Below are 25,494 nucleotides of genomic sequence, written 5' to 3' on the forward strand. Positions count from 1 at the left end.
CTAATATAAACAACAATGGTAATAAAAATGTGAAGTCATTCTCCCTAATCCCAATTCTACCACAGAAATATGATATTTTCCAAAAATGAACCCTGACTTTAAGATTTCCTCTATCTCTAATAGCTGCAGGGATGTGTGAGGAGGATTTTGGACAGTTTCGTAGACATCCCTTTCTTTACTTTTGAGATTTAAAAATTCTGTCTCTTTGGATAACCGTTGAGCAAACATACTCATTACAGGTTTCAACGCGACGAGTTTTACAGTAGAGAAAAGTAAGTGAAAAAGAGAGCTGCTGACGGGAAGATCTCTTAGTTTAAATCTAGATGGTTACCAACTGGAAGGGGAAGCAGAATTACAAGATAGAGAGACACTCGTCACCTTTTTTTTTTAGCCAGCCCACTGGTAAAAACATTCACAAAAAGCTGAGGCAATGAGGGTGCCAGTAGCCTTGTGGTTAATGCGCGGGCCTTTGTTCAGAGGAGGTGGTCCTCCACCTAGCAGGCAACCCTAGTTTCAATCCAACCTGTGGCTGCCTTCCAGCAAGTCATTTCCCACTCTCTTCCCACCCCTATTTCTGACTCTATCCACGGTCCTATCTCCACAAAAAAGGCTTAAAAAGAGCAAAAATTACACTTGAAAATAATAAAAAAGTCTATGTGTTGTAACACAGCAGGAAATATTCTGGAAAACCTCCGTGCAAGCGAGTTGGTAAGGGTGATGACATTAAGCTACGGCCACTGTGCAACCAGCGCGTTGCTCATGCCTGTAACAAAGCTAGCCTTATATTCTTATCTGCAGGCCGGCGTCTTTTTCTCCATTCGTTTGTTGATATTGTGAATACATCCAATAACCAGTAGCATTGATTTAAGAGACGAAACTTTCATCATAGCAGCTCTGTTGCCGACCAGTGAGTTAACCCGTCACTTCGCTGCAGTAATGTGTGAAGTATACTTCAGGGTGGGGCCTCACATTTAGATATTGGGGTGGGGTAGAGTGTAGTGACAGCAGCAAAAATATGATCATATTTAACCACTAACAGTGACACTACCGCTAATATTATACATACTCTTTTAAATGTTCATTTATTTGGATATTTTAAACATGTTTAGTTCCTTTTTCCCCTAACAACACATGTACAGTATATGTCTATAGTTAGAGCTTTTTCCTACAGTTTAAAGTAGAGCTTCATTTCTTTATTGACATATTTACTGCATTCATTTGGTAAAATATTCAAGATGTGTAACCCATACCAAGAAATCTCTGAGAAAATCCCTCCTATAAAATACACACAGCGTCAACCCTCTGTCCTCCCCCTGTGTGGATGTGGGTGTGTTTGTATTTCTCATTCCTGAAACACAAATCTATTAAAAGTCCCCCCTGCCTGACACCATAAATTTTATCTGGACCCAGACTGTCCCCGGGGGTTGACGGTTTGAGAAGGACCCACTAACAACAGGATGGGAACACGCAGCCCAGTGCACAAACCTCTGACCTCAGAGAGGAATAAAATAATTCAATAAACAACAGGCCGGAAGCCCCCCTGTTATTCTATCTGTCTGTCTGTCCCCAAAAACTGGGACACTGGAGGACATTTTGTAATGCTTTTACACGAGATAGGAAAGAGTAACTGATTACAACATTAATTCAAAGATAAAGAGTTTCGGCATAGACCTGATGACAGAAAAACATGGGCATGGAGACAAAACCAATTAATAGTTGCAACAGGTTAAATAATCATCTATTAGTATTTGGCAGTCTCTGGCAGACCCACGTCAATAATAAAATACAGCCATTTTTAATTACAGAACATGAAATGTCTGCCCTTTCTCTCAGACTCCCACAATCTGGCTCAGACACTTTGGTGGACTTGGTCCCACTGCTCTGTGACCCAGCTCGCATGTTTTTCTTGGATACATTTTTCTTGGACTAATTTCCTCAAGCCAAGCATCCCTTCTACATTATGCCCTGGGGGAAACAGGGCTCAGTTTCCCTGGAGGGCTAAAGAGGGATATGAGAGGTTAGGAGGGAAGCCTGAGGGGGTCTCAGAGGGTCCTCAACTAGATGCCCTGAGGAGGACTCAGGCAGAAAAAATAAACAGCTGCAGATGATGTTTAGATATCTATTAGAGTGTGTTTAGATCTCCTGGTTGAGGTTCAGGAGGTCAGATTTCCGAAGTTTTGGCTGGAGGAAAAGGTTCACAAAGTGAGGATATATAATGATATGTGAACGTTGTAGGGAAAATCTACACGTACATGCAGGCCACAGGTGTAACAACAGCAATATTATCTCAATATTATTATAACAATATTATCTCATGAATAATTATCATCAACAAAAGGTGAAAATGTTTTGTAAATGTCAGAGATAAACTTAGAGCCGAATAAATGGAAACATCTCTCAGACGTAGTGCGAAAACACGTTCCTCTGACTCATCTGCTTAAAATTGCTCACATGCAAAGAGAGAGAGATGAACTTGAGGGATTAATCACTTGACATTCAGGCAAACATCTGTCATTTCTTGACACTTGCTTTGTTTTTCATGGAGGTCCACTGCTCCTCTTTGTTTAGCAATCCAGATCCAGAGTGGTTTGGCAGCACTGAAACCAGTTTACATTAGAATTAATGTGTTTAGACCCTGAGCTAATTTTTCTGAATGCACGTGTCTTTCTCACAGATCACGTGCTCACATGCGTGCCAGATAGGACTAATGATCAGTGATTATTCTCACGTGTGTGTGTGTGTGTGTCTGGGTCTGGATGTGTTGAAGGGTGTGTGATGATGTTGAAGATCAAGACTCAAAGGGGGATCCCAGGCTGAGAACAGAACAGCTTGGTCCTCTGGTTATCCCAGGGGGTCTCAGGGGCCGGACACCTGTGCTATTGCCTCACGTTAAAGGAATGAGACGTCCCAGCACACATGTGTCTAAACAGGACACAGCTGCAGCCTGCATGTGTGTGTATTCGTGTGTGTGTGTGTGTGTGTGACAAGTGAAATGTCTCAAATGAGGTGTTGCCCTCACCTCAGAGACCAGCCACCTGTGAGCCTGTATGTCTGCACATAATGAAGTCCATGCTGGGTGTGTTGCCTCTATAATCCCACAGTAACATTTATCACCCAGATTATAACTCCATTACAGCTTCCATACAGTCGATCGCCCAGCACGCACCGACCTCACTCAATTTCGATTTCGTTATTTGACATTGTCGACGGCACTCAAGGGTACAAAGGTATGTATATTCAATTTAATGGAGTGTAACGCTTTAACACGCTATGGAACAGTGATGACGTGTGAAAAAAATGAAGATTTTTCTTCTTTTTTTTTACATTTTCAAAAGGATTTCAACAGGAACGCTGACAAAATAATGAGTTTAGTTTTACAATGATGTGTTGATAGTGTATCAGAGGAAAACAATGAAGAGTTGAACTGGTAAATGGTTCATGTTATGCTGGTGTGCTAACAATCGTGTACACTGGATGAAGACACTCAAATGGGAAGCTATGCCATCTTTAAAACGTTTTTTTTTTAAAATAGATTTGGCACTTAGGAATTGAAATGGGCAATTTTCAGTATTGAAGGTCGTTTTACAGAATAGATAACCAGCCAGGCATTTCAGTAAGCTAATAATTATATAATTAACATGTAAAACTAGCACATTACATGCAACTTCATGGGAAGACGAAAGGCCTTAAGATTTGTCCTCTGAGGACCATGGACAGCTACAGTACATGGACAGATCAACACACTTTCCTATAAATGATGTATGACATTTTTAACATCAGAACATACAACCATGAACAGCAATGGGAAAATCCAAGTGTGGAAAACAAGATTTATATTTTAATACCCAGCTGTGATCTTGGCCCTGACTGACATGGAGTGCAGCCAGTTATAGTACTTTAGGGGATACCCATGTAATCCTCAAGGCCTCATTCTGCACCCATCGACCCACTCAGCTGGCCCAGCCAACAAGCCAATTTTGCCAGTCTGGAAAAGTTTTTCATTTCCCACATGGAGATGCAACACCCACTGCCATTGCAGCTGCAGAGCACATGTCGTTATAGTTTGCAAGGGAGCAAATCAGGGCAAAGGTGGATGTGCCTTAGTGACTGAATTTAAGAAGATCTTGGTGATACATGCAAATTACATTCAGGATTCAAGATTCATTTATGTCATTTTTCTCATGTATCTGCATACATAAAAAAGACAAAACGCTGTACTCCCAGCCCCCCAAGCAGTGTAACAGAAAGAGAAGACAAAAAACAAACAAACAACAACATCAAGTTAATCGTGCCAATCCTATTGAGAGCTAGAGGCTTCTGTTTAGCCTTGACCTTTTACAAGCCACAAATTCCAAAACATTTCACAAAATGACAAAATTATAGAGCACAGGTACATATCAAACCTTTGCCATGTGAGACCTTGTTCCTGAGAGAAAAGCCGGCATTAAACATGCAATTCTCAGAAAAGGTGGAATAAATATGAGTGGAGCTAGAAGAAATCTAATTGTTTCCTCTGCAGCCGGCCCCCGATTTCACAACTGGGCTTGATAGAGAACACATGGTGTTACTGTGGTGACCCACAACACTGGTCACATTTTTCCTACAGCCTCGAGAACCCTTTTTGAAGACCATAACGTTTCCCCACTGCTGTCTGCGTTATTCGGAGTATGTACTTGTGGTTGTAGAATGTTTACAGCATACAAACATTTGAACATTTGACTGACATGGAATAAATAGGGTGCCTAACTTGTCTTTTCAATAATAGGGAGTTGAGGATAAAGTGAACTATATACAAGAAAATGGGGCAAAGCTCCTAAATTTGTTTTCATTTGTTGGTTGTTCAGGGATGAGGTTTAAAGTTGGTCTAAGTTCAGAGTCCCATGAGGCAACAACTAAACTAGCCAAAACAGGAAAGAGAATATCTTTTATTACACTCACGCCTTGTGCTTCTGACACAGTAACACGGATAGGCTAGAGATATTAACACAAGGCCAGTGTCTGACTAAATACACACAAGGTTACACAGGAAGACTTATTAATCATTGTACTGTTGCAAGGCCTTACTTATCTCTTCCTGCTGTAAAAGGTAATGATGAAAAAATTCAACCAATCCGACTCGTATAAAATTATAAAATTTGCTGAAAACTGTCAGCAAAGCTCATGAAAATGATCTGTGTGTAAACAACGTAATTTAGTACACTGAGTATGGCTAACTTTAGCCGTGCTAGCATCGCCAGCCTTCATATTGCCCCGGTTGATATGGATATTTCACCGGACTCATTCACCAAACATTTTTCTCTCAATTTTGCAGATCAAAACACTGCATATGAGATCTGTTCACTGTACTTGTTTACGTCCGTTTAGCTCAGCCAGAAGAGTAAGACCATGAACCTATTGCTACAGCCCTCGGTATTGGCGGGTTACGGGATACATTTGACCAGCAACTAGGGCCTTGTTTAACCCCATACTAATTCTGGTGCTGAAAGGTATGGTACTTTTTTAACAGGAAGGGACCTTGCAGCACCTGCCTGTTAAGGCGACTAAATACACAAAACCTTACTAAAAATCAAACTCATTCAAGCAAGTTCAAGGATCTATTATGACATATTTTGGCTGTTTCTTAACAGTAAGCTCGTCCCCATCTGCTTAGTTACTGTTACCGTGCCTGAAAAGTTGTTCTGTTTTTGAACAGTTTGCAAGTTAAATGAAATAAATTATACACATTTTATTAGTTAGCTAACAGAATAATATTAACTCCTTCACTTTTAAAAGTTTCATTTAAAGTTTTGAATATCAACTAAATCCATGCTCGCACACTGAGGCAAAAGATGGATAAATGTAAAGATGAAAGCATCCCTATAGAAGGAAATAAAGTCATAATAAAACTATATAGTTAAGTGCTAGTTGGTTTCAGCAATATAAGTACCGGTAAGCAAAAGAAAAATGGAACATCAGACGCTTGTTCAGTGTAAAGTTGTTTGACTAACTAAACCACTTTAGGGATCACTATGGCAAATCTTTAAAGATCTAGTGCCTTGTCCAATCCAAAATAATAATAACATAATAAACACATAAAAAATAAAATTTTATGGATGGTTCCTGATATACTGAATTAAAATACTAAATAATCCTGAGTCTTTAAATATAAGGTATCACTCTCACCACGTAAAAAAAATGTCTCATAGCTAAGCTCGTATGGTCACTGGTCAGCTGAGGGGTTTAAAGAGGGATCACTCGTCTTTTGACAGACTTGACATGAAGGACTTCATAGTTACTTTAACTTTAATTATAGTATTTACTGATTTAAGTATGCTCTCCAAGGTTTATGTGTACAGTTTGTGTGTGATAGTGTGTGTCCTTAGAAAAGAGATGGTCCTTTGTAATTCTGTAACAATGGTCCTCCTGTTCCCAAATGGCATCCAGCATCTTAAAATGTGAGAGTGAGCCACTTTAATAGGCTCTTAAAGCTGGACCTCAGCTGGGGGCAGCACAGTGGGTCACACTCAGTTTCCACAGTATAGAAAAAAGAAAGAGATGAGGAGAAGAATTTCTTTTGACTGTAGATGCAGACGAAGATGTCACTGGAGAAGTATGTGATCTTGTGATGTCCATTTGGTAAATTATGGGGCACATTTTTGTGTTGAAGTGCTGCAGTGTTTGTGCCTTTCTTTTAGTTTGTTCTCCTGAAAGTTCGCTTCATCTGTCAAAAGTGTACCAATGTTACAAATGTACACATTTTTCAAACTGAATATAACATATTTATGATCTTGAGTTAATTTTGCTTTTGTTAAGGACGATTTTTCCAGAAGTAGCAACAATCTGTTTTTATAAAAAGACAAAACTTATTCTAAAGTTCCAGGTTAAACAGAAAATAAAACGTAAATTTGCCAGCTGGCTTTCAGAGCTTTAGTTGCTTCTGGGCAAAAGTTTCTTAATAGTTTAAGGAGACCAAAATAAGGTAAAAGAGACACTTTTACAATTTAATAAATTGATAGTCAATGTAGCGTCAATGTTTAACTGTTTAAAAGTATTTTGTTACTGCGCCAAAAATGTATTCGAACCATTATCATGCATAACAGTCTTAACATATCAATCTGTATCCCTCTTTCAGAAGCGAGGAGCGGTAGGCAAATCTAACAGACAACATGAGGCATGTGTGAGTGAGGTGTGGAGATTTTACAGGCTCGTTAACAGTTTTGTTTCTACTGGGCACAACATCAATGCCTCGCAAATGTATTTTTACAGGTTCACACCATTGCTGGATATCTTTTAAATTCTTTACTCAGCTACAGCTACATATGCCATATCTCTCCCAGCACATTACAAAAACAGCTGGTTGCTCTCTGATTTTTTTGAACGTCTCGTCAGACATCTCCCACTGCTCCCCAGCTTTCATTTTCACACAGGACAAAACCAGCCTGGAATCCATTCTGAACTCCCCAATCAGACAATCTAAGAAGAGGAAATCCTCATGCACAAGAATTTAAGTGATAGCAGCAGGTTTCAGCTTCCATTAACTCCCCTCCTCTCTGACGCATCCACCCTTTTTTCATATTGGTTCAACAGTTGGTATTCCTTCATTAAAAAAAAAGCTCAAGGTCAGAGTTTGAAGAGGGACTATTGGAATAGAGACTAATGATTGCAGTTGGCTTAAGGGGCTTACAGAATATGAACTGCCATTACAAGTAATTTCTCCTGCAGATATGTGGAGCTTTGATGTAAACTGGCGTGCTTTCATGGCCTGTAAATCAGTTCAATGACAATCTCTCATCCAGAATGCATATCTATGACAAGAGATAAATCATGTTTGATCAAAGTTAGCAAGAACTGAGGCAAATGTAGCTCTCATCATAGGAGTCCAACCTGATTTAAGTCCAAGGGTTGCAGAGAGTTCATTTCATCAAACCAATAGTGCATATTAAGAGTGTTTCAGAGGATTTGCCAAACTCAAAATGTGTGTGTTATATTCACATCATTTCTGTTAGGTCAAGAACTTGTATCGGAAAGTTGAAAATAATAAGTAATTCAGGTTAACTGCGAATGTCATGCATTTCTGAGTTTTATGATTTCTTTGAATAGGTTTTATATTCCATGGGACTGTAAAAGTCTAAAGGTTATGTTCCTCCAAAGAAAGCCAGAACCTGAAATGCACCAGAACCTTTCATCCAAGTGAAAATACATCTCAAGGGCTCTTTGATCTTTCTACAGCATTCCTCTCTGTGACGGCATCCTGTCTCCGAGCAGCCAGGGAAGTACATGACAGTCATGGGCACTGGATTCAGAGCTTAGGTACAAACTTGTTTTCATGGAACAAGGAAATCTTTGCCATTTATAGCTGCAGCTGAACACACAGGCGATCTTGTTCCCACAAAAAAAAAAAAAGCGAGAGACTGTCAGTATTAAAAAAAGATCAGTGGACCGTCATTGTGCTCAGCTTCCTGAGATGCGTGTCATTTCCTGTTCTGCATCAGCACTGGCGGCTTTTCCCATGATGGAGAAGACATCATCTCCATATCTGTAAAGAATCTATACACTTGACTCGATATGTTCCTCTGTTTGTGTTTCTCGCTGTGGCCTCTCTATATGTCGAGCAAAGACACTGAACTCATCGAGGAGAACGCTTAGGTTCCTTTAAACTGTGTTTCTCTTTCTCGATCAGACCCGGAGCCACTCCCTGTTTCAGTAAACTGAAGATGTAAAAAAAATCCCAGCACAAAAGACCACATTGATCTTCTCAACCCTACCCTTCTGCTGCAGACTCAGGGTGTCTTGTGTTCATTTTCTCATGCTGCCTGGTTTTTCATGCTCTGTAGACCACAAACTATACCACCTATCTTGCAAGACTGCATATTTTATCCCTTTATTAAATAGAACTGAAATGTCTTAGTTTAGATGCCAGCTCTTTAAAGTGATTTCAATATTGCCCATGTCTTTTGAACTTCTACAGACGCCTTATGTGAGCTAATTTGTTTTCTTGTAAATCCATTACAGCGTTTTTCTCTGTTTTATTACAAATCTCAGGAGAACAATCCCCTAATGATGGAAAGAAAACATTAAGGACTTCTGGAAAAGTGCTGTGGGGAGTTTGATATTTTTCTCTACGCCTGCGATGTGTTTACTGCCAGAGGAGTGGGTGGTAGAGCTAATGACTCGGATTGCCAAATCTCTGTTCCCCCTCTTCACACAGAAAAGATCATATTAAGGTGTTCAGGCCACAGAAAACATTTGTTTCATTCAAAACACCCTTCTCTCAAACTGTCTATTACTGTCTCCTCTTTTTTTTTTTTTTAGCTCATGAACTTCTGCCTTTCTCTGTGTGGATAAATCAGGAAAAGAATGCTCGGCTTATTTGCCAACCAATATTACAGATTTTTTGTTGGACACAAACTTTCACTTCTTCGACTGCATTTCTTCAAGCTTGGCTGCTTTGTAGAAATGCAGCTTGTAAGCTGGTAGTCAGAGCTGTACATCTTACAGGGCGCCTTTAACTCCTATATGTCTGATTAAATAAGCACCACTCATCAGTCTGTCATATTTCCTGCCTTTCTTGCAATTACCAAAGTCTCCATGAGTACTTATGCACATGGAAGTTATTTTTTTTAAATAAAGCCCTTTAAACTTTTGCAGAGGCATATTTGTGAACGAGCAGGGACGCACACAGACATTCAGAAACGGGAACCTTTTGCAGTTTACCTCATGTATGTAAGTCCAATATTGACTCTTATTTATGCTCTGTTGTGCTCTTCAATCACTCCTTTGAAACATGTCTGGTTCTCAAGTGGTTAAATCGTCCTTTTTGTTTTTATTTTGTTTATGCACGTTTTTATGTTTTACAACCTTTATTGCAGAAATAAGAAACGCTATACCTGAACCAATTTCTGATGTTCTAGGAATAAAGGTTTATTGCAAGAGCAAAACGGATATCTCATCTGATTATAAAGGTATGAACATATAAAGTAAGATTAGGAGATGCTGGATATATCATATCCCCCGGTTTACCATTTACAACCACCATGTCGTCCCCACAGCTGTGTCAAGTCCCTGCCAATTCAGACAGCTGTGTAGGATCAGTTTGGCTCCTTCAGTTCTTCAGGGGAAAGTAGACAAAAGCGGGTAAGAGGGATGAACACATCTGTGAGAATCCATCTTCTTTTCCAATGGGTTCAAAAAACAAATTGAGTATTTCATAACGGGCATTTCGTGTGATGTGTAAAACCCCTTGGACGTCGGGAAATTTACAGGGTTAATATTTGTGCAATGAGTCAACAAGACGAGAAGACAGACTAACAAAGAGAAAATGTCTAATGCCTGGCAGTGAGTAGATGCCTATCTTCAAATTACAAATAGTTCAAACGTCAAATCTCCATCGGAGACAAATGTTTGTACATTTCACATTTAGCACATTTGTTTGCGATGTAGAACCTGTGACCAGAGTTTGCTTTTACTTCAATTTTCCTGTTTTTTAAAGACGAACACCAAAACAACGGCAAGGTTTGAACAGTTATGAAAGAGCATCAATCGCTTGGTGCTTCAGCAATGTATGCTGTATCGACTCATTCCTTTCCACAGAGGCAGAGACAGAAGGAAGAGAAAGGTGGTCTACTGACCCTCTGTTAAAAATGTTGCATCCATCAGATGTGGAATGTGAGACTTCCTCTCTCTGTCTCTCTTACCGCCTCCTTACAGGGTTTCCTGCATCCAAACAGAGCGTGCAGGTCAAAGGTCAGACCTACTGTAAAGTTGGTCTGGTAAAATCGTGCTGAAGTACAGCTGCAGGACTTTCCATTCCATTCCTTTCCTCACCTCTGTATTTCCTATGAAAGCCTCCCTCAGGAGCTGCACTTATTGTTAAACAGGGAGTTTTTTAAGAGTTCATTTCAGACTTTGAGTTGACCACATTACAGCTGAACAGACATTTTTATGCACTCTTTACAAGATAAGAAAAACAAAGGAAATTGTCAAGTTTATGTTCTGGAAGGGTTTTTTTTTACTCAAATGTTCTTACTTTTTTGTTCTTAAGTTATATTTATGTGTTACTCTTTTATTTCCCAACATCACTAGCAGATATACATCATTATATACTTTGCATATAGTATTATGTACTATGTACAAGCATTGCAGTTACTAGAGATGCACAAAACTCTTTTTTCAGATCAGATTCCGATGCTTACATACAGATGCAAATACTGAGTCAGATATTTTTTTTAATCATTATTAATAGTTTTATTGTTGTAGTGGGTATTATATGTATGGCTGCACAAAGCTTTAGTAATCCCAGCATTGCATTTCTTCGTCAAAAAGATAAATAATATAAATATAAGAGCATAAATATTTGTCTAAGTCCTTTATCTGAACTTTGTGCTGGCTTCACATACAAACAGCAAGCAAAAACAACTGTAAGGTTTACAAAATAAATATTTCAAAATGAAGTGCAAGAATTGAATTTTTTTAGAAGGAGCTGTTCCATCTCGTCTGAACGTCATGATGGAGACGCAGTTCCTTCTGAATATCTTTAAAGCAAGAATGATGCAAACTGAGCTGTTCTGAATTGGTGATGTGGACCACCAGTCCGTCATCTGATACATAAATGAAGGAGCCTGATACTGACATTAAATTGGATCTGTCCCATCTCTGGGAAATGTAAAATTTCAAACTACATTCGAATCACATTTCTTACCTGGGATAAATATTAAATAACTTGTTTGAAAACAAAGAAAAACAATTGGCCACCAAACAGGTATAAAGGAGTCCAAGCAGCAAACATACAGAACAAAAACGCTCTGACTGTCAGTTTCTGGCCTTTGTTTCTTATGTCGACTCGTTCAGCCGTTTCTCAAACTATTTCTAGAGAAAACAATGTTTTATATGTATAATGTTTTTTTAAGTGTTCATGTTTTTCTTTTAAAAACTACAGAAGCTAAAATATATGTCCTTATTCAAATTGTATTTATGTCACTTCATTGTCAAAGAGCCCTGTCTGACTATGTGGCCAATTAGTTGTCTGCCTGATAGTGAATGTTACAAATCTTCACACCCGGGGAACCTCCAGTCCAACAGAAACTATCTGATTATCATGGCAGCACGTGTGTGAAGCATGAGGCAGCTCAGTCAAAGCCCTGCTCACTCATGCTACGCTTCTTTATCTCAGATATGTTTAGTCTATGTCTGTCTCTTGATTCCACATCCGTTTGTCTCTCTGTCTTCTTTCATTTTTCTCCTAATGGCTCTCCCACTTCCAAAACACTCCTTCCAGCCTGACCTTATCTTTGACAGAGGTTAATGGTTTGAATTTCAGCACTTAAACTGTACCAAAGTGTGATAAGTATTTCAGGCTAATGAGTTCCAGCTGCACAGCCGTCCATATGGCTTAATGCTCATGTCAAACTCTTACATTGATGTTGCCATTACTCATTCGTTTTGCATTGTTGTGATACTTTGATTTCCAATTTTAGGCCATGATGACAAGAAGTATGAGATCACTGAAAACTAAGACTAAAACAACTAAGCTCACAGGTTGTCGTAAACAAATAAAAAAATAGAAACTGAAAATGTAAACCTCGAAAAAATGTATCAATCACATGTCTCAGTCATCCAGGTCGTGGTAACTGAGAGCTTCAAGTCCAAGTCAGTTTAAAACTGAAGAAGCCTTTCAGAGAGGAGGTGTAATCTCTTTAGGTATCTGAAATAAGTCCAGCTTGGGAAATACATTGTGAATTTGTTGGGAACTATTTTCAACCATGGATTTATATCCATGACGTGCACTTCTGACACTCATTGACAACTCTCTCTGGATGGATTAAATATCTTATGTATTCTCTTAATTGGATTTGTAATAATAAATGGCATAAAGGAAGTAGGAGCAGGTATTGGGTTTCCTTTTCAGTTCTGATAATTTTCCTTTTTTTGTAAACATGACCAAATTGTGCAGTTTGAGGTGATGGTATGAAAGGAGAAAACATTATGTGATCATCCTGTCATCATGGCCTTGTTTTCTGTATCAGACTGTTATCAAAGAGAACTAAAAAAGAGCTACCAGAGAGATTAAGAGATAGAAACTGTGAGTTCATGAAGGTGTTTGGGACAGTATGGTCCAGTGCAGGACTTACCCTGGCTCCCTTCTCTGGGAAACATTTACATCCTCCGCTGCAGTCTCTTCCTCCGCAGGGGCCGCTGTGCTTCTTTCCTCCCTGTCAGACACAAAAAAAGAGTTTATTAGACATTACTTTTGCAGAAAATGGCAACATATTCAGAGTCCTCTTTGTTGTCATAAACACAGCAGAAATCTGTGTCCATGTGTTGTTGCATTCTATCCTCTCTGTGCTTTAGTTATGATGCAGTGTGCGGTTAATTGTGGTGTTCTCTGTGACTGGCTTTGTTTGTGTACACTGTGGTTTGGGAATACACTTGTTGTTTATGCGTGCGCCTCTATTGCATGTGTGAGTGTGGAAGATTGCTGCAGTGCTGTCTGCACTGCTGTGTACATCTGTCTGGTGAACAGAAAGGAAGTTTTTAATGTGGCCAGAATGAGTCATGAAGGACGTCCACACATAATGGACAGCCATGTGAAAATGGAAATCCTATTCATTGGAGGGGCTGGGTCCCGGACATGGAGGGGGGCCAATTTGTCTTTGAATGTCTGCATTCCGACAATACCACCCACAATCACAATTCGACGTGTGAGACATGACACGAGCACACACACAAGCAGAGCCGGTCAGTGTAGAGATGACATGATCAAAGAAAGCTGTCACACAAACGGGGTTTCCCAACCCACAGGTCAGAGGTGAATTGACGCTACAGTAGCTGAGATAGCTGGCAACATTATTGAGACATATTGGAGTCTTTTGTGAAGAGAATTTTTGTGTTCATTCAAATTTTCCAAAAAATAAAAAGTTTGACTATTTTCCCTTTTTCCTCTTTTTATTCAGGATAATGTAGCATAGAAAAGAAGAGAACCCTTCCAACTTAGCCAATGTCTGGAGACACAACACAACATACTGGTTGCCATACTTTAACCTACAATGCTGCAAACTAACACGTGTTAAGAGTTAAGCTAAAATGAATTACTCCATAAATTATCCAGATGTTCTTTAAATAGATCTGATTGTTAATCTGTGACTGTTTGAACCCTTGAGCACTGTTTTCACACCATTTAATACAAGGGATATAAAGATTAATCGTGAGGTAAGTAAAAATCAATTTAAGTTTGTCAAGGTTCACGTCTGTACTCTGAAAAAAAGAATTGCAATAATATGGTAAGCATCAGCAGCTGCAGAGCAGAGGCGGTCGGTTGTAACAAGCAATCATGGCAGCTGCGAAGCCAAACCATACTAACAAGTGAGTGTGTAGGCCCTGCTCGCCCAAAATGAGTGTAAGAGCCAAAGAGATTACGAGGTGCATTCGTCTTTTCATGACACAATAAAAAAAATCTTTCACTCATCTCATAATTTTTCTTTTGTCTCATTTTGTAAAATAAATCGTGAGAAAGTCGTATAGTAATCGTATCGGGAGTTGAGTGAATCGTGACATCCCTATATAATACTGTTGCAGTGCAGGGTTAGGGTTAGGGTTAGGGTTAGTTCAAAAACTCACTAAAATTTCTGTTGAACTTTCCCCAACGAGGCCTGACGATGAATTGCAACAAAGATCATGACAAAAAAATCAGGAAATGTATGAGTTAAACTTGATCAGGGAAATGCAAAGAGTCTCTATGAAGCCCAGAGCTGACGTCTATCTCTCGGGTCCACCTACGTCCTCCACCTACACAGTCATACCACACCATGCTTAGGAAGCAAATACCTCGGTACCCTCCTCCCCTCTCCCTTGTACAAAAAAAAAGAAAAGGACCACTTCATGCCCACAGTGGAGACAAAACAGCAGATTAAGAATCACAATAATTCTCCCTCACCATTTTGACAGCAGATCCCAGCAGCCTCCCTCACAAAGACCACATTGAGACCATCGTCACACACAAAGACCGCCATTTACTACGGAGACGACGTCCTTTAATGATCCCCTATCTCCACAACAAAAAGACCCTCTTCCCCTCCCATATGGAATGCACAAGGCGACATTTCTTGTTTAACTTTCTGGATCTGAGGGGTTCCTTTCAAACCACTGTTTGATACAGCTAAAACATGCTGTGATGGATTTAATTAAGCCTGCAAGCTCGCTTTGTCTAGACACAGAATACTTCATTCATATCCCGAACTCTTAAATGGCAAGTCCAAGGAGGGTAATCCAAATTGTCTCCTGTGCAGGGTGAACATATCAGTATTTTTAGATTCAACTAAGGAACTCAGGAACAGAAGATCATCCCAATGAGGATGTAATGGCAAGACCTTTCTCCAAAATAAGGAGGAAGTCCAACACACAGACAATAGCCTGCGTCATCTCCGGACAGACGCACAAAAGAATAGCTCCCATCAAGGGGATTAGACATTATGAAAAAATGTGATCATTCTCCTTTACAGTTTACAGGCTCAAAGTAGTTTTCAGCAGAGGACAATAGGACCATGAAGTAGTATCCTGTTTTCTTCATGCACTGTCACAATGACCCACTCTTTGTCAAAACCACCTTTTTCCATAGCTACTGCAGACAATCCAAAAGCTGGGAGAGAAAGTATGTTTTTGAATCAAAGAGCTTTTCAGTAGCTGTTTTATTGATTAAGAGCTGCAAAAGCAACTAAACAAGTTACAATTTCCCATATAATAGTGCCATTACCAAAACTAAAATATTGATTCTGTCCTCCATAACCCACAATGCAACTCCCATCATTCACACTTTTTTTTTTTTCGCTTGATGCAATTACAAAATGATCTGATTCACTAAAAAAAGCCAAGAAGGCTTCAATTTGCCATTTAAATACCTTGAAGTAGACCTGGACTAGAAGCAGTCCAGGACAAGTAAACGCTCACCATTCTGAGATGTTTAAAGTTTTCACATTGTGACATGCTTTAATCTGTCACAGTGAAGGTTTCAAGAAAACTACAAAGGTCAACCAAACAACAGAAGTGAATCGACCTTGTAGGCAGGAGGTAAAGATTTCCATTTAAGTCTTTCTGGAGAAGCAGCAGCTGTAGATTTGTGTTTTGTGAAAACAAAACTGAAACTGTGACTTACAGTAAGATAAATTGAAACCCAAACTAGTGTCAGATCTAAAGCTGCTAGTTCAAATAATTGCACGTCAAAATATAGTCTGGACAAAGAGTGCAAAACCAAAGGTGTTTGTTAAACCTTAAAACAAAGGAAAACAGGTAACAAGCTGCTATAACCCAGTAGGATCCAACAAGAGACACTAATGTATCACGAACAGCTAAACACAGCAGCGTTGGGTGAAGAATATTAGCTAAAATCTAAGATTTGTAAACTTATCATGAATAAAGACATCTTTCCAGTCTCAACATGCAGGACTGAATGCTAAACCAGACTCAACAATTCCCCTGAGCAAAAGAAACATGTGAAAAGGGCAGAAGATACATTGCTAGGTGTCGTGTAAATTTTCACCGCAGAGACGCAGGCTTCAGCTGATGTTGCCCTGTAAGTGTCTCATTTTGCATTCTAGAAAATGTTGAGGTTCTGAATTGTTATGAAAACTGTCATACAATGTATATGATGAAGCGAGGGCCATAAACAGATCACTTCCTCCAGGCTGGTTTGCTATGATTATTCATCTGTAACTTCTCATGTACAGGATAGCTCGCCACTGTTGATCATCTCTTCTGTTTTGTTAACTACTGCTGTCATCTGCGTTACATCAAAAATGCAATCACATGCACCGACACAATTGTGCCCCCCCCCCTGAAAAAAAACAAAACCCTCTCCATCATACGTATTTTAACTTCTGCATTTCTGCACAGGCCACACATGCAGTTTAATTAAGAGCTGAAATGTTCCTGGGAGGATAGAATAGATAAATAGGCTCTGCCTGATCAAGTTTTTCACTTGGAGCCAAAATGTTGTCTCTCGAGCCTTCGTCTTTTGTTAGAGCTTTATTTTTAAGTGCCAGTATCAGTTTCCTCTTCACAATAAGCAGGACGAAGAGAGTGAGATAAATTGCAAGATGTTTCATCAGAGGATACTTGTCATTGTTAATTAAAGTAACGATGTTAGCAAGGTTCATTTTTTGTTTGATGGATGTCTGATACTGATGTCTGTGAGTCCAGGGCCATATGTGCATGTGAAGGGATGTCTGGTGTCTATGTAGGACAGTTGCATGCAATATTTAATAATTTCCCTTTAATATGTGTCCTGGAATGTCTAATGGTTTATATAACCTTAACGATTTTGTGATCTTTAAGCCAGTACATGTCAATTAAAGGTCTTCTAGTCAGGGATCAGATTAATGCTTTTAATGAGGAATGATGTTCTTAGGCGCTGCAGTGGTGACACACTGTGAGTCCTTCAATGCAATCTACAGTACATAAACTAAAACCAGCTGAATCAACAGCACTCTTAAATGGCCTTAAATGAATTACTGCTAAAAGAAAAAATCTGCTCCTTGTTGTTGATCATATAACCTATTTTGAACTGCACCACCATCATATGGTTGGTGTGTGTGGATTGTCTGTAGTCAACCTGAATCAGATTTTGGTGGTGGTGGGGGGGGGGGGGGGGGGGGGTCTCAATGTTATGTTAACATTAAGTCCACCGCAGAAATAATCACTCACAAACACATCCTGTAATGTAAAAAAATAGCCAAAACCAACACAGCAGCTCAGCCAAGAAGACAGAATGATGACCAGAGCATAAGAGAAGTGCAGACAAAACACACTGAAGTCCTGGATGATAAATACAGATGGAGAGGAATATATGTCAACATTTTTGAGAGGTTGCTGAAACTACGAAGCTAATGAGGGATTCAGCCTTGCTTAGAGTCGGCTGAACTCAATAGGCCAAAATCATGAAGATGATGGGAAGATCTATGCTATCTCTGGGCAAACGTGTATTATAGTAACTCTAGAAATGGGAAAAAAATGGACAATAATCCCTGGATGTTGATCAGCATATAACACAGCCAGCAACAGAATCCAGAAATATTGCCTCTTTTCAATGAAATGTAACAGCAAACAGGGCATTACACACAGACGAAGTGAAGGAGACAGATGCTTGTCTTTGATGGCGAAACACAGCTGTACATTCCACATTTCCCCTGGTGTATTACTCACTACAATATCCGATGATCCCTACCAATAAATTACACATAAAAGCAACATTTTCAATGTGTGTGATGAACAGACTGATGGTTGAGCTTAATAAGTGTTGTCTCAGTGGCAGAGATGAGCGCATCTCTGAAGATAATCAATAAATGCCTCTTTTTCTGTGATTTCCCCATAAAAACATGCCTATTTAGATTATTTTTGCGGACGTATAATGAAGAACACATTTACCTTTAATTGTATATCCAGCTATGGAAGGACACTCTTTCTAACTCTCTGTTGTTTAAACATCAAGGCATTCACAGGTAAACCTTGTTGCCAAAGAAAGATGTTGTGATGGAGATGACAACTACCTCTGTAAGATGGTTTCTTAGTTTTCACACATGAAACAACCCAGCGAAGCATAAACAGTGTTTGTGTGAGACCCCCTGCTTGTTAAAGGTATTGTTATAGAAAATTGTACTCCATGTGTACTATATGCGTTGTACAACGGTCTCATAGAATCTGTCATATTAAATGTATGTGAAATGTCTTAGAATACTACATGCACAGCCTATTAGGTGTTTTGTTTCCCATCATTTCGTTCCCTTTATTCTGTTACTCACCATTTGTACATGTGGGAAGAGTCACTGGACTCCACCTCCTTCTCAGCCTTGGGAGATGGTAAATAGTCATGTAGTCTCTTTTCTCACATTAGGGGATAGATTGTGCCCTGCCAGGTGGGCAGTGGCTCTATGTGGCGTGATGGGGAAGTGCTCTGTGTAGTGTGATGGAAACGTATAAGTGTTCATGTTTGCCTTTTCTCGGGGCCTCTTTCTCTCCTCACCGTGTGAGAGAGGGGTCTTCGAACGCTTATTTTGCCTTCGACTAAATGTTCATTGAGACCAGATCGATCTCAGGGTTCTTTTCTGAATAGATCTTCTCACTCTTTATTTTCACTCTTTGGTAATGGAAAAAAAATCCACAACAGTATCAAATAAAGAGATCACAGACTATTGAAGGTCAGAATGAGTGTTTGACCTGGGATGGGTGATGATTTAAACCCTTTAATAACTGACACTGTTGGGGGGGGGGGGGGGCAACACAGTTGAAATAGAGATGCGTGAAGTAAAATATGGCTTTTGCTATACATAAATAAAGGTACTTAAGCCTACAAAAGTCAACAGAAACCAAATCTATCTACAAGGAAACCAGTGAGAGGAGGCTGATCTGTGGGCTGTTGCTCATCCTTATTGAAGACTCTGACCTGTGGCCTTTCCACTTTGACCTTGGCAGAGAGGAATGTGTCTTTCTATTGTTCAAAAATTAGGACTGCCAGTTTCTTTTTACAACCACTCCTTTGGTCTATAGTTCAAACTTCAAAAGACATCATTCACTAAAATTGACATTTTTTAACCTATGAAGTCAGAGAATATAGGAAAAGGCAAACCGATGATGCTGCTTAGAGGTTGAGATGTTCTCAATGAAAGAACTCACATTAGCAACAACACAATGAGGAATCTGATGTTTCCAGAACACCACCGTTTTTTAAATAAACCATTTAATTGATGTATGCCCTTGTATGGACGCTTGAAGTGTCATATATTATATTTGCAGATATATTTGAATAGTATTCCAATTAGATAAAATAAGGTAGTGTTTAAAGAATAATTGTGTCGTAGCAAAACCTGTGGTAACAAATTCACAAGGTGTTTAAACAAACCTGGGTTTTAAAAATTAGTTTCTCTGGGATATTAAAATTTTACATTGTGAGCGCTTCACTTTTTTGTGAGAACAACTCATGCTGTATCTCTCTGCACGCCAATTATGTGGACCTGAGAGATAAAGTGCAGACTCGATGAACTAAAACACCTGTCCATTTTTAGCCAAGAAGCTCTGATAAGGGGAACTAAACATGGATACATGTTGTGCAATATATCTTGCATATGCATATCTGCACTATATCAATGACAGGATGAGTGTGTCATACTCCCTCTGCCAGCTGAGAACCATCTCAGAAGGATTCACTGTTGGCATGCAAGCTGGAGTTTACATTTAAACCAAGAGGTCACTAGTTTGAAATATCTAACAGCTTTTTTTAATGGATTAAAATGAAGTTTTTCCAGAACTTAGAGCTGTTTAACGTGTACAATTCCTAAATGGAGTATTTGAAAAATGTCAATAGTTAATTGTCATTAATCACATTTTTAATTGCATGTTTGAAATTCCATTATTTCGCATTTGAAAATAAAAACATGTAGGCTTTTGTTTTACATTTTTTAATATAATATAATAATATAAAGATCAAAGGTAGATCAAAGGTTACAACATTAACTTAAAAACTGAGCTGTCTATAATTGTTTTTTTTATTTATTTGCTATAGTTAAAGGTGTGATCACAGAGAAAGAGCTTCAATCAAAAGGATTTTGAATTTTTTTACCATTTTGTCTGAAGCCTCTTAGATTGCGATGGTACTCTTCAGTTCACTTTCTTCTATATCAAAGTGCTAACTCTTGAACTTTTAGAATGGTGTGCATACTTCAGCTCAGCAGGACAAACAGAACAACAGTTCACATCACTAAGGCTTAAAAAGTAGGTCAGCATGTCAAACGTGAGTTTATTCTTTCTGTGCAGCTTCCGCCAATAGTCTGACATAGAATTTAGTCAAATAATCAGATGCCAGCTATAAAACAAACACTTCCACAAAGACAGCAATACACAAATACACACAAAAATATACATACAGTTCAGAGGCCAGAAAAGCCAAAACATCAAACATGACTGAGTTTGTGTTGGCGTAGTTTTTAGAAGTGAGGCATGTCTCATTGCAACACCAGATGTCCCACAGGCCTTCATTATGGTGATAAGGGGACTTCTTGTGCCGGCCTCTATGGATCTCACAGATTTTATACTTGACAAACAGAACAGTCTGCGTGCATCATTGCCTCTACACAGCCAATTTTATTCCCTGAACCACTACCATTGACTTAAAGCTGAAGTCTCCGTTTGCACTCGTAAAAACACCCAAACATCAGTACAAAGAGGGGGCGAGGTATGAGAAAACTGAGCATGAGTCACGGATCTGGGGAGAAGAATGAGCATTTCAAATGTCTCAATGTCTACACAGGAACAGCTGTGAGACTAAACACAAAGTTGTGATTTGTCATGTTTACGGAGAGCTGCTCTCAAAAGCACATCAACATTCTAAGTTGAGTAAAGACCTGGAAATAGACTCTTTTGGAGACTGTGACATCCACAAATGTCAAACTCTTCGAGTAGCCATATGACCGCATAGACAAAGACTTCCCTCAACATTTATTGCTAAACAAGGCTTGAAAGTCTGAACATAGAAAATAAATGTTAATGTTGAATTATTCAGTGTCCCAACTTCTGTCCAATGCAAAAATCTGTAGTCTTTCATAGCACAATGGCTGGATTTGAAAGTTTCAAGGTCACAAAAAGTGACTGTCCATTTCAGCTATTTTACTGCTAATTATATGACGTCTGGCTCTTTAGCACCTTTCTTTTATTGTGCCTATCATATTTATTATTTCTTTTAAGCTATATAAAGGAGGGAAAGGAGAGAAAGACTCTGTTGAAAGCAGGCCATGACTTTGAAGGAGAACATGATCTAGCAGAGGGACCTGAATGAGTCCGAACAGAGCAGAAACTCCCACTGTGCTCCTCTGGCTGGGCTCTAGTGTAAACACAGCTCTGGTTTCAGGACCTGGATCTAACACAGCCAGACCTTCACTTTCCTGAACTGGCCTCAGGTCAAACAGAGTCTCAACTCCATTTCCCAGAGGGCCACACTTCTAATCAATCCTTCCTGCTACAGCCCGGCCTAAATGGACGTGGAATTAGACTCATTTCAGCTCTGGACCTCAGCGTCTGTCAGATGCTGTTATGTTGATAGATCTGCTGCTCAGCCCTTGAATCAGATGATCAATCCCATCCAGATGGGAGGATACATTAAGTAACAACCTGTGACACATTTGTTGTTTTATTTCTCCTAATAACCACATTCAAGTATGAGCACAACCCAAACAATTGGACTTAGAGGGGTTGAAGATCACATTACAGTCAGAGAAATGGCTGCACAATTCATTTAAAGTTTTTCATTTAAATGCAGTAACATGAAGACCCTGTTAGATATCAGCTCATCTCAGATTTATTGATGCTGATACGGTGGTGGCATTTTTATTTTGGATTCAGGGAGGACATGTTGCTTGTAAGGGTTATTGTGTATTCAACACAGAGTGAAAGGTTCTTTGCGTTCATTGTACAGCATTCTGTATCTTAAAAGTATTTTTCCTTCCAACAGCTGTACATCAAACAAATGTAATAGTATGTATGGGAAAGTTTTCCAGAGTAGAAGAGCTGCATCAGGACATATAAACTACAGCAGTTTAAACATACTTTTATTTAACTTGGACTCAAGTTCGGAAGTCAATTCAGTGAGGACGTCGTCTCTGGAAAATCCCTGTATACTGTATATATCTCCACCCCTGTCCTTTAACCTTACTCCATCTTATAGTGATTAATGTGGGGACACAAGGGTCCCATCAGACTGTGCTGAAAGAATTCCAAGACCTCGTTCCTCCCGGTCCTCCCAGGCCTCAGTCTCTCCGTCCCTCACTTCCTTTTATAGCCTCATTCTTGCCTCTGGTCTCTATCAGCCACGTCTTCTGTCCTCTCGCTCTCTTTCCATCTTTCGCTGTATCTTCCCTCTTATTTTCTCTTCCTCTCTCAATTTGTCCCCGTCATGGTTCAGACAAGCCCCACTTTTATCCTTCCCATCTCTTGTCCTTTTCCTACGCGTGGATCTCTGGTCGTCTGTCTCTCCTCGCCGGAGGTTAATTTCTCAATGAGCTCAGATGGAAGGATTGTTTCAGCTGTATTTACACAAAGACAAAACATACTCTCTCTCACACAAATTTACTCTCGGTTTGTTTTATGATGTACAGCTTAGTGCAACAGGTGCCCATATAATGATACAATTTCTTGTATAATTTGTTTCCAATTAACAGCTTTGACCGGCTTTGACTAAAGTTCAAAGTACAGCTAGTCATATCCATTGGTATGCAGCCTTTAAAGTGTCACGACATCAAGCAGAAACAAGGTTGATCACACTGATAGTGAAACATTTTTTTCTTGGACTGCGGAAACAGACCATCCATTTCCATTCCAGCTGCGGTTTAATTGATTAGATGGAATTATTTCTAGTCGTGGGAAGAATGTTAACAAGATTGGATGCGCGCTTTCTGATGCCAGGTCTATGTCCAATTTCTCATATCTCTCTGCATCTCTCTCATAGCTTTTTCATCTTCTTAGACTACTTGGAAATGTCCGTCATTGGCTGGGCACCAATTTCATTCAAACAGTAATAGCTCAGCAAATGGGAGATGGATTGCCAGGAAATTTGGTAGTGATACACATGATACCCAGAGGAGGAATCTTAATAACTTAAATGATCCTCATTGTTTCATCTAATGCAACCAAGAAATGTCTTTGAAATTATTGAACTGGTCGCCATGAACCTTGGTTCAGACATTCTTCTCCACTTAAAGAAATAAATGTTTATAGTCTAACAGAGCTTGCAGCTTCACTACGTATAGGTCTCTGTTGCTGTTATGTTGATATATATTTCATGGCATTATCATTGTAATGATTTTCTTGTAATTTATGCAAGAACTGTTCATAGATAAAATATGTAGACTGAAATTGTGGGAAAGCCTGCAAAATCAAATATATGTAGTCCTGATAGCCATGGGTTCAAATCTGACCTCGGCAATTGGCTGCATGTCGTCCTCTACTCTGTTCTCCCAACATTTGCTTATTATAGACCATATTATTTTGTAAACAACCCATTGGGAAGGTATTTGGCAGACTTATCGATACAGTTTGGTGACTGTTCATGAGAGATTAACAAAAATTGCATACCATGTCCAAAAGTACAATGAGAGGAATGTGTAGATAATTGAACAGTTTAAATACAAGTAAATCATGCCCACTTTGTACTATTACTGAGAGAAACATTTAGTGAGTGGCAGAGATAGTTGTTGTGCAATGTGCGTGTTTGTGTGTCCAGTCTGGGTATTTGAGTGGCAGTGTGAGATCGCTGGTTGACACACATGGCTGAGAATGAAAATGAAGCATGAACAGAGATTATCCACAATCAAACCGCTGGTATTCTTGGCTCCCTCTTCCTTTGGATGTTGCCCCTGCCTCTTTTACATACTTTCACATCATTATCTGATGTGCAAAAAAATAGGAGCGAGAGTAGTACAATGGTGGTGTACGAGCTAGAGTTGATTTAATGTGCGTGTTTGTTGTGGATTTACTAGACTCATTATCAAGCACACATGGCCTCTGAAACGACTGGATAGACACAATAATGTGACTGGTGTAAATGCATACAGATATATATTCAGTATGAACAGTTTATTTAGTGCAGTTGTTCCCAACTCTTTTCCAGAAAGCCACCCTACTTGTATGAAAAAAAAAAAAAAAAAAAAAAAAAGGTCAGTGCTCCCCGACCAACAGAGAAAAAAAAGATACACTGCCTTTAAATATAACAAATACTTAAGTTGATATCATTATAACCTGAGTTACGGGTGTGACTGATTACGTAGCTGTGAGTGAGGAATATGTTTTACCTACAAATCATTATTTTAGTTCTGTAATATGTGCAAATCAAATTCCCCTCAGGGTGACAGACTCCAGGAGGGGAACCAATGAAATAGCAAAAATAAAAGCTAATGAGATCGACTAATCTGGTTCCTATCAAGATTTTGATTGAAAAGAATAATTAACTTTTATTTTCCATAAAATTTATTGGCTGACAAACTCTGCAATGTACAGTACACACACCCTACTCTCTTACTTGTGTTCTTTCATGTACAGTGTGAATCACACAGAGTTCACATTGTGGATATACAACCCAGTAAACACTATGTGGAGTAGTCCACCTCTGTAGGGTCCTGCAGGATTGTAAAGAAACTCTGACACATTTAACTCCACTCTATTTCCTTTTCCTGTTGAGAGAGCTTCTCTGGATAATCTATTTGCTCTTCACACAATTCTGCTCTCAGGATGTTTTCCATAAAAACCCGACATCACTGAGCCCACAGATAAACAGCCCACACTCACACTGCACGTGCGAGAAAGAAAATTAGACCCACACTCGCACATCCTGCCAATGGGGGGAGAGCCAATTGACCGACTAATTCAAGGCATGTTTCAGTGGCTTACAGGAAGCTTCAAACAAATCTAATGCAGACCCTTTAGTCCTTTATCACAATGCTCTTTCAGCAGTGTTCTTTAACTGAGTGTGCATGCTTGTTTAAGGAGGTC

General features: G+C 39.3%; 1 protein-coding gene across 3 annotated transcripts in view; it reads right to left on the minus strand.

Annotated features, from left to right (window-relative positions):
• Positions 1-25,494, minus strand: part of col4a2 (collagen, type IV, alpha 2) — a 52,637-nt gene that overhangs the window by 21,180 nt on the left and 5,963 nt on the right. For all 3 annotated transcript variants that reach the window (XM_079357363.1, XM_079357361.1, XM_079357362.1), the window contains exon 4: positions 13,107-13,187. In XM_079357363.1, the coding sequence (XP_079213489.1) occupies positions 13,107-13,187 (81 nt within the window). The remainder of the gene's footprint in view (positions 1-13,106; positions 13,188-25,494) is intronic.

This window comes from Symphodus melops (genome assembly GCF_947650265.1).
Source record: "Symphodus melops genome assembly, chromosome: 12".
NCBI classification, from domain to species: domain Eukaryota; kingdom Metazoa; phylum Chordata; class Actinopteri; order Labriformes; family Labridae; genus Symphodus; species Symphodus melops.